The following is a 10,062-nucleotide window of genomic DNA, read 5'->3' on the forward strand; positions in this document are numbered from 1 at the left end:
CCCCCGCCACAAAAAAAAAAAACTCTAAATTGCTAATATACAGGACAAAAATGTTCTATACTGAGATATTAAGCTAGGGATATCAGGCTTAAAAAAATCACATTACAGGCTAAAATAATGGTAAAAACTTTAGTGGTAAAATATTTCATGCATTGATAGAGTACATTGAATGTTGTTGTTTCTCAAATGGCTCTGTTTTTTTTTTGTTTGTTTTTCTACCAAGAGAAATGAAATTATTAAGAACATAATTTTTACTTATCTGCCCTAGAGAATTATAATTGTAAGTTATTTATCTCTAAACTTGAGCAATAAAAATATTAAAGGATATCACTGGAAAAATCAAAAGGTAGTTTTGCTACCTTTTATATAGCAAATATATAAAATATAATGATGTTTTAGTGATTGAACCAACAATTTCTGACATAACCTAATTTAATGCCTAAATAAGGAGAGGTGAATACTTCCTATGCCAAGTTTCCTCTGTATGCAAAGATATAAACTCATAGGTCTAGATATGAGAAAAAAACCAAAACAGTACTTAAAAAAAAAAAGAAGAAAACCTTATTGAGGTATATTTCATATACCCTACAATTAACTCTTGTAAAGTTAAAGTGTATGATTCAGTGGTATTTAGTATTTTCACTGTTATGTGACTATCACCACAGTTGGTTTTAGAACATTCTCCTCACCCCAAAAAGAAACCCTATATCTAGTGGAGTTACTTCTCATCTCCCCTTCTCCATGGCCTCTAGCAATCACTGTATACTTTCTATCTCTTTGGATTTGCCTATTCTAGACATTTCATATAAATGGAATCTTATAGCATATGATTTTCTGTGACTGGCTTCTTTCATTTCTTAGAATAATATTTTCAATACTGGTTCATTTCATAGAATGTATTGACATTTCCCTGATGACTAATGATGTTGAGTATCTTTTCATGGCTTATAAGCTATTTAGAGACAAGTCACCCAGCAAGAAAGTGGTGGATAGGATTAAAACCAGGGTTTTCATCCTAGTTACTCTGAGTGAAGTGGACCAAGTGCACAATTTTGAGAGACTGTACAAACAGGGAGTGGATTGTTGGCATTTGGGTGACATGAAATGAGGGAAAGTCAGTCTGGTCATTCCAGATCTTTCTTTTGTCCGGGATATCTAGATGTCTGTCTCATACCTCTTGTTTTTAAATGTTAACAACTGCAACTAGTTCAGTTAAAAGCAAGTAAAACAAAAATGATTCTCTTTGTGCAAAGGGCTGGATCTGGACTTTACATTGTACCAGAAGTCTTATGACAAAATTGTCATAGATAGTTAGCATGTGCTTGTTCCTTTAATAAAACTACAGTTAAATGTAATTCACAGTGATGTATAAATGTAAAAAAATAATAAAAAAATAGTGATCTGATATTTTTAAGGAAACAGGGTTTAAATGATTTACTGGTCATTTATGTATCTGCTTTTGGAAAACTTTTCAGATCCTTCTCCTATTTTTAATTTGGATTATTTTTCCTTTTACTATTGAGTTATGCAAATTCTATACATATATATTCTGGATCCAAGTCCCAAATCTTATGATTTGGAAAGATTTTCTCTCATTCTGTGGTAATTTTTTTCTTGGTGGTATCCTTTGAAACTTATTTGTGTATACATGTTCAGTTACACATCATGAAATTCTTGAAATAAAAATCACTGCTAATATTTAAAAAAGATTTTATGGCCATACTTTCAAATATATGATTTGTATTCAAAATTTCTTTTTAAAATAATTTAAATATGTAAGTTACAAGTGCTTTTCATCTAAAATATATACAAGCAGCTTTTGCATTCCCATTAAAATTGAAAATGAAAATATAGATACTAGTAAATAAGATAGTTTTAAGTGTTTAAAAAAATTCTTAATGTGCCAACAACTATCAGAATTATTTAGTTTCCTTTAAAATTATATGAAGCATTGGGGAAGAATTCAGAATCTTAAAGTTGAACTACTTAATTTGAAATTGTCTTGGGGATGTTGGATAGAGGAATTTTCAAAGTTATTTAACCTATATTTTTTTAATTCCATTAAAGTTCAAATAAAATAACATTGTGAGTAGAATAATAAATTACAGAATGTAACATCAGTATTTTGGGTTTTTTAATTACCATTAAATAGTAACAGAACTATCATAAATAATTTAGAATGGGTAAAAAACTGAGTTTTAAACAAAGATCTGTGCAATTATATTTAGTTCAATATGTTTACAAACATTTTGCTGACTTGCTGGGTTATATAACACTAATATGTCATTGTTGGCAACTGCAAGGGGCTTTGTCACATTGGTCTGTTAACAAATGAAAGAAATGATAATTAAGAGGAACTGAAGAATGAAAAATGCTTATTACTTTACATGTTCTTTATACTCTTTACTAAGAAAGTTTTGGGAGATTGAACACTAGGTTTTATATTTAATAGTTAATAAGTGAGATAGGAGAGTGGCAAGAATTGGTTCATTTTGATTGCAGAAAAGAGAGGCCACTTCTAACATGAGCCAGAGGAACAGTATACGGTATTGTGGCAAAGAGATTAGCCTCAAAGGCAGACAGATCTGCGTTTTCTGTTCTAGCTCTACTGTTTATTAACCAATTTATCTTGGCCCAGTTATGTAATATTTTCTATGTTTACAAATGACATAATAACTCCTATCTCATTAAGTTATTATAAAGGTTAAGTAAAAATTAGTGAAAACATCTACCACTGTAGTTTGTACTCATTAAATATCTGTCATACTACTCTTTAGTGATAGTGGAAAAATTTTTTTTCCTTTGAATTTTATTTTGTTGTTTTTAAGTGTGTTACAAGTCAGGTAGCAGTGGAATTGCTGGGGATGCAGTCATATTGTGGCTGTTGCACAGCCAGCCTTACTGCTTCACTTATTTCATAGATCCAAACATTTGTGTTGAGTGTATTTTATTTGTGAGGATGAAAGAGATACTATTTTAGAGAGAAAAATAATTTAAGACTCGTTATGATTATTTAGTACTGACCTTTTTATGGCATAAAGCATATGTCATACTAAAAACTAAAAACCATTTGCAAATATGTATATTTTAATATAAAGTCACCTAATTTTTTAATATCAAGAAATCACTCTAAGAGTTAAGAATCTAGTATTTTGGCACATTTTTATTTAAACATGCTGCATAGTCCAAAAGAAGATGAGTAAATAAAGTTATTTTAAATTCTCATATGTATCACTTACTTACTAGAGGTACTGTAAGTAATAAATTGTGTTACTTACTAGAGGTACTAATGTATAAGACAGGTTCAGTCTTTAAGAACTTGTAGTTAATTGGAGATCTTTATAGTACAAGATAAAAGAAAAGTGAAACAGGCAATAATACAGATTGCCCAGTACTTGAAAATTTCATTTTCTTTACAATAGATTTGTTTTAACTTTATAGTCCATGTTATAATATTTATAATCTCTATAGCTAGAGGGCAATACTGTATTTAGCCCAGAATGCCACTAATAGTGAAGTAATTCCTTCAGTGTTATTGGTATAAGCTAAATAAAAGTAATAAAGGGAGATGGAAAAAAGATTATAGGAAAAAAAGAGGAAAATGTAGTTTGATGGGCACTAGTATGATAAGTAGAGAAAAGAAAAAGATGTTTTGATGGAAAATGAAAAATGTGCTTCAGGTGTCATTAGAGCTTTCTGAGCCTTAGAAATAAGAGGTTGCATTAAGGCCCATCTAATTGGGAAAATAAAGCACAAAATGATTTGTGATGTAATAATAAGAACATTTATTTTAAAAATGTGGTTCCTGATTCATAAGCCACCTCAGTCACAGCCTTTTGACTTTTAAACAAATGCCATGTATGAATTTGTCCTTACGTTAAATCATGTTAGTAAAATAAAATGATACATGTTGGATTTTTGTTTTAGTATCTTTACAAGATATAACAATGAGAAAAGCTTTCCGAAGTTCTACAATTCAAGATCAGCAGCTTTTTGACCGCAAGACTTTGCCTATTCCATTACAAGAGACATATGATGTTTGTGAACAGCCTCCGCCTCTCAATATACTCACTCCTTACAGGTCAGTAGGCTAATAAATAAGAAGGCTGGTTACTTATCTCAGACTTCAAGTTCAAAGAGGTCTAACTTGAAATGTTAAATCCCCGAACATTTTTTATTTCACTGGATTCCTGACCAGTGCAGAGACCCCCTCCGTAGCTAACACCTTTAGAAAACCTTTGCTTTATTTACTAGGTGAGGTCCCAGGATTCTGGCATACAAATCAAAGGAGTTGTTTTGACAAATGTTTTTAAGAAAAGCCAATGACAAATATTACTCTAAAGGGATGAGGAGTTGTTATTGTTTTTTTAATTTAATTTCTAATTTGATGGAAAACAAAAAATAAAGAGTTCAAAATCTCACCACATTAATAAAATAAATATCATTTTTTCTTGTTCTTATCTACTCTTTATCTGTATGTTTCATATTTCTGTGTTATGACTATGTAGTATCTGTTTTTAATTTTTTTTTTGCCATTTAAAAAAATCTAGAGTTATTCAGCCTTTCTTTGAGTGTTTCACATAAATTGTTAAATGAGGAATTTAAGAGGCACAACACATACCCTAAATGAAATGGTATTTGGATAGTTATTTGAAACTATGTCAGTATGCAAGTCATTGGATATAACTATTACTATTAGAATGACTATTTGGTGACATTTTTTTTCTGTTTGATAAGACTATAAGTAAGAAACCCTGTATAGTTTCTCTGTTCTGTCATCTTTTCAGGCTTTTATCTTCGGCAGAATCATTGGTAATTATTGAAATTTCCCACAGGACTTATAGAAAACCTTGTATCCAGTAGAAGTTAGGGATGAAAATTATCCAGTTGTACTTTAAATTATTAACACAAACTCTGCAAAACTTCTGGTTTTCCGTTTTCCTTAGTTTCCTGTCTGATTTATGAGAAATGTTCTATTGGTGCATATTGTGATTTACTTTGCCAGTATTTTTACACATGCTGTATTTTCTTAATGTAAGAAGAAACAATTTTAGTAAAATAATTTCTATTCTGATTGCCTAAGTCTTACTAATGTATATTTTCATTGATATTTTATATTTCAGAGATGATGGTAAAGAAGGTTTGAAGTTTTATACCAATCCTTCATATTTCTTTGATCTTTGGAAGGAAAAAATGTTACAGGATACAGAAGATAAGAGGAAGGAAAAGAGGAAGCAGAAGGTATTACAAGAAATTCAGAAAATTGAAGTTAGTTTTCATGTATTTGTGTTTTGTTGCATATGTGGAACCTTATTAATTCTGTACTTTGACAGTTTTATTTTATTTGGTCCATATAGTAACCACACAGAAAGATCACAGTCCAGTGGGGTGCAAATATGGTGTGATAAGTGTCCTAACAGAGGTATGCACGGAGAGTTTGAGTAGCACAAAAGAGCACCAGCTTTAGACAGGGTGGGCCTGATAAACACTTCAACAAAGCTTGTAATGAATCTCAAAGAACAAATAGGAATTAAGTGGACCAGGGAAGAGAAAGGCATTCTACTGAAAAAGAACAAAGGAACATTGTACGGATATTGGTAAAGTAGATTAGTTAATATTATCTTACCACAGAGCATATCCTAAATGCCCTGAAAAAGTTATAACATGTTATCTGTCTGCTGTATTGTCATTTTCTGTTTTCTGATGAAATTCACTTGGATCTGTTTATTCCATATTAATGATAACTAGAAATATAAAAAGAAGCAAGTTGGATTTAGGCAGAATTATGAAGGAGGAGCCTGATAGACTGCAGTCCATGGGGTCGCTAGGAGTCGGATACGACTGAGCGTCTTCACTTTCACTTTTCACTTTCATGCATTGGAGAAGGAAATGGCAACCCACTCCAGTGTTCTTGCCGGGAGAATCCCAGGGACAGGGGAGCCTCGTAGGCTGCCGTCTATGGGGTCGCACAGAGTCAGACATGACTGAAGCGACTTAGCAGCAGCAGCAGCATGAAGGTGGCAAAGTTTGTCTTTATCATCCCTCTGTTTCTCCTGTAGCTACTTCTGCTTTCCCTGCACTACCCCATAATGCTGCATGTTATTATTTTCTGCACTAGACAGTGTACCAGTGTTCTAGCCAGAATTTGCAAACTGGTGACTGGTAGCCCAGGCTACGCTTGCAAGCAGTTTTGTTTGACAAACACAGTGGTTTTTAAACTTTTGAACTGAAATCCCTTAGATGGCCATGCCCATCTAGTTCCCTGCAGGCCTCATCTTATATCTGACTGTTACCATTCAAATATGTTACCTGCTTGACCCCTTTGGCATTTGACTTTTTTGTACCTTTCCTTTCTATACTTTTTCTCCCACAGTTTGAGTCACTTTTTGTTTTATTTTTCAAATACCCTATTTTCTGTTGAGTGACACGTTTATTATGGTTTAATTGGGTAATTGGATTTTTTTTCTAATGTATTGGCTAGCTAATTAGTCACTTCTCAGATCACATAACCTTAGTACTAATTTCAAGTTTGGGCTGGAAAAATTGATGGTAGAAATTTCACTCATTATATCAAAAACTAATAGATGAGGGAGCAGAGTTGACAAATCTTTTTTCATCTGAAAGGACTTTCTGACCTCAAGTTTTATTCCTCAAATATACTGTTTTTATCTGATATATCAATTCCAAGTAGACGTTAAAAAAGCATTAGAAAATGGGATTACAAGCAAACTCCTAATATTTAACTCTGAATGCACAAATGAACTGTCTCTGTTGTTATTTTTACTATACTATGATGGGTTGCTTTTTCGATATTGATGTTAGAATTCTATTTTGATTGTTTTAACCTCTTTTTAAAAACATAGAACTTCAGCATTTGGCTTTGTTTCAATACATCTGTTATAGCAGAAAAATCTAGATCGTCCTCATGAACCAGAAAAAGTGCCAAGAGCACCTCATGACAGGCGGAGAGAATGGCAGAAGCTGGCCCAAGGTCCAGAGCTGGCTGAAGATGATGCTAATCTCTTACATAAGCATATTGAAGTTGCTAATGGCCCAGCCTCTCATTTTGAAACAAGGTTTCTTTTCTTTTGTTTGTTTTTTAACAAAATTAATGATAAAACACTGGCTTTATTTCTAGTATCTATGTGTCTAAGTCTTAGGTCCTGAACTGTTGAATTGATAGACGCTGTTCTATAAGTATTGAGATGATTTTGAAACCCTAACCACTGTGAGCCTACTGAAGTCTGATCTTGGGCAGGTCATTTTCATACCTGGATTTCAGTTTCGTCATTTGTAGAAAGAAGTGGTTGAAGCAGATGATCTTCAGCTTCATTTTAACTTTCATATAAAGTCTCAGGTCCTTCTCAGTAGTTCAGGCCAAGTCTGTTAAAATTTCATAACAGAGTAATGGGGGTCTGGATTTTTTTTTTGACGTTATTGATTCACTATATATAAAATAGGAGTTTAGAAGGGGTTATATTTTTGTTCTTTTTCTTTCCCCTGATTCCCTTTCTGTGTCGCATTTTCTACTTCAGATATATCAGGACTTTCAAACAAAATCACTCATCCTCTTTTGCAGAAATATACAATAGGTCCTTTTCCTTTCTCAATAGCCAAGGGCCCTATCTAACTAACATGCAACCCTAACAAACATTATACTAGTATCTCTCTGTGAAGAAATTTGTGTACGGTTGATTTTAGTTATTATTATATATCTTATAGTTATTGATTTTTTTCAATGGAAAAAGCACTTAAGACTTTCTTTTGAATAATACCTATAAATGATTGGGTCATAAATGTAAATTATCTTGTTCTATTTTAAGAGTAATATACATGATACTGTCTACATACAGTACTGAAAGAAAGATGCTGAAAGAATTGATTTTTCAAATTAACAATCGATAGACAAACATCTGTTTCTAATCACTGTTAAGTAATTGAGATATTGCTGACCCAATAGCATAAATATAATCATTTCTAATTTGCTTTATACACATCTTTTAAATCCAGCTTTGTCCGCAGAGTGCACTATAGTCAGTAAACATTTATAAATCTTCACATGCCCAAAGTATCTAAAATTTTGCTTAAATCTGTTTTAAGTCACATGTTATGTTACTCGGCTATTTTCTGAGTACTCTAACACCTTTGAAAACATGAAAAAGACAAAAACAATGTAGTTAGGGATCTCTGTGCTACTAGTATCATTGAGACCTATCCCCCTGGGTTCCAAGACATTTGGAAGTCATTTAGGTTTAAAAGAACAACAGGATATTCTGGTATATAAAATTTTCATATTCTAGGTTTTTGTCATTAGCATCTTATTAAGAAACTAAACCCACTCCAGTGTTCTTGCCTGGAGAATCCCAGGGACGGGGGAGCCTGGTGGGCTGCCGTCTATGAGGTCGCACAGAGTTGGACACGACTGAAGTGACTTAGCAGCAAGAAACTAAATAGAGGCAGATAGCTTTGAACACAACTTGCCTAAAAGTTAACTACTGTCTTGTTTATCAGATTATGAATGTAACACTTTTTACCTTTGTGAGCTGTTAGTATTATATTGTAAAGTAATAAAATAACTGAAGGTCATCATAATAACTTGAATCATCAAGGAAAGGTTGCATTATGAGCAGCATTCTGTGTTTTAAAAGCAGGATAAATTTCTGAAAGAAGTTTCCTAAAAATAGTTAAAATATTGGCATTCAAAGGATAAACCTTAAATATCTCATGTAAAACACTTTATTTGAGCAATAATTCAAGAAAGATACACTAATTTATTATTTTTTTCTAGACCTCAGACATATGTGGATCATATGGATGGATCTTACTCACTTTCTGCCTTGCCATTTAGTCAGATGAGTGAGCTCCTGACTAGAGCTGAGGAAAGGGTCTTAGTCAGACCACATGAACCTCCTCCACCTCCACCAATGCATGGAGCAGGAGATGCGAAACCCATACCCACCTGTATCAGGTATGTCAGAACAAGCACATAATGTGTTTATCACAGGTGTTGGTAGCCTTTTTCTTTAAGGCCCTTGTAATAAATATTTTCGGCCTTAGGAAATATGGCTTCTGTCACAACTGCTCAACTCTGACACTGATGAATGGAAGCAGCCATGAACTATACATAAACAAATGAATATGTTTGTGTTTCAGCAAAGTTTTATTTATAAAAACAGGGATTAGTTAAGATTTGGCCCATGGGATGTAATTTGCCAGTCTCTGATAAGAGCTCACACATTCTCTTGGGAAAATTTAGCTAATAATCATTTAAAGATAAATGTGTTTTGTTTTATTATAGCTTTGTTCTCAAGCACATGATGTGCAATATATTAATAAAAATAAGAATTTTGGGTATGTGGTTAAGGACAAAGAAATGGGAATCAAAGATTTAATTATAAATGTTAATTTGATGTTGGGGAAATAATTCAAGAATTTGAGAGAGAATAAGCAATTGCTCATCATAATCTTTCAGTAAAGCTTTTTGAAGTTTAATTTTGTCCAGCATTGCCCACATTACAATTTTTAATAGAGAATTAGAAATAAGCTTTACAGTTTTCAGTTAAAAAAAAATCAAGCTTATATCACATACTCAATTTGATGTTCCATCCTTAGGAAGGAAGAGGGACATCAGTTTCCTTTGTGGTTTGTAATTAGTTGTCACTGATTTAACTGAAATGACATATGATGAATCTTAATAGCTTCAATATGAATACAGTATTATTTGGGCCACAGGTATTGCTACAAATGTTGTAGTATGATAAATATTGAGCCATTATGAAGACTCATATTACAGTGTAAAATTGAGCATTTTATTTATCAAAGTAAGTATAAAATGCTTATAGATGTGAAAGTTGTGTGAGCAGATGAGTCCATTTAGAATATTAGAAATCACAGCACCATGTATTAATTTTTTTAATAGAGTACTTTTGGTTTTCATTTCATTCTAAATATTGATGAAGAATTTTTAATTTTTATAGGAACATGTTAATGCATCTACCTTGATATAATTACTGGTAGCCATTTATATTTTGTGTGGTTAGTCTTTTCTCTTTAAATAACTTG

General features: G+C 32.3%; 1 protein-coding gene across 1 annotated transcript in view; it reads left to right on the top strand.

Annotated features, from left to right (window-relative positions):
• WASF1 (WAS protein family, member 1) overlaps positions 1-10,062 on the top strand; it is a 71,411-nt gene that overhangs the window by 58,798 nt on the left and 2,551 nt on the right. Inside the window, exons 4-7 of the mRNA XM_010856619.1 lie at positions 3,928-4,081; positions 5,124-5,241; positions 6,904-7,076; positions 8,789-8,968. Of these exons, the coding sequence (XP_010854921.1) occupies positions 3,928-4,081; positions 5,124-5,241; positions 6,904-7,076; positions 8,789-8,968 (625 nt within the window). The remainder of the gene's footprint in view (positions 1-3,927; positions 4,082-5,123; positions 5,242-6,903; positions 7,077-8,788; positions 8,969-10,062) is intronic.

The sequence above is a fragment of the Bison bison genome, unplaced genomic scaffold (assembly GCF_000754665.1).
Source record: "Bison bison bison isolate TAMUID 2011002044 unplaced genomic scaffold, Bison_UMD1.0 scf7180017864373, whole genome shotgun sequence".
Taxonomy (NCBI): domain Eukaryota; kingdom Metazoa; phylum Chordata; class Mammalia; order Artiodactyla; family Bovidae; genus Bison; species Bison bison.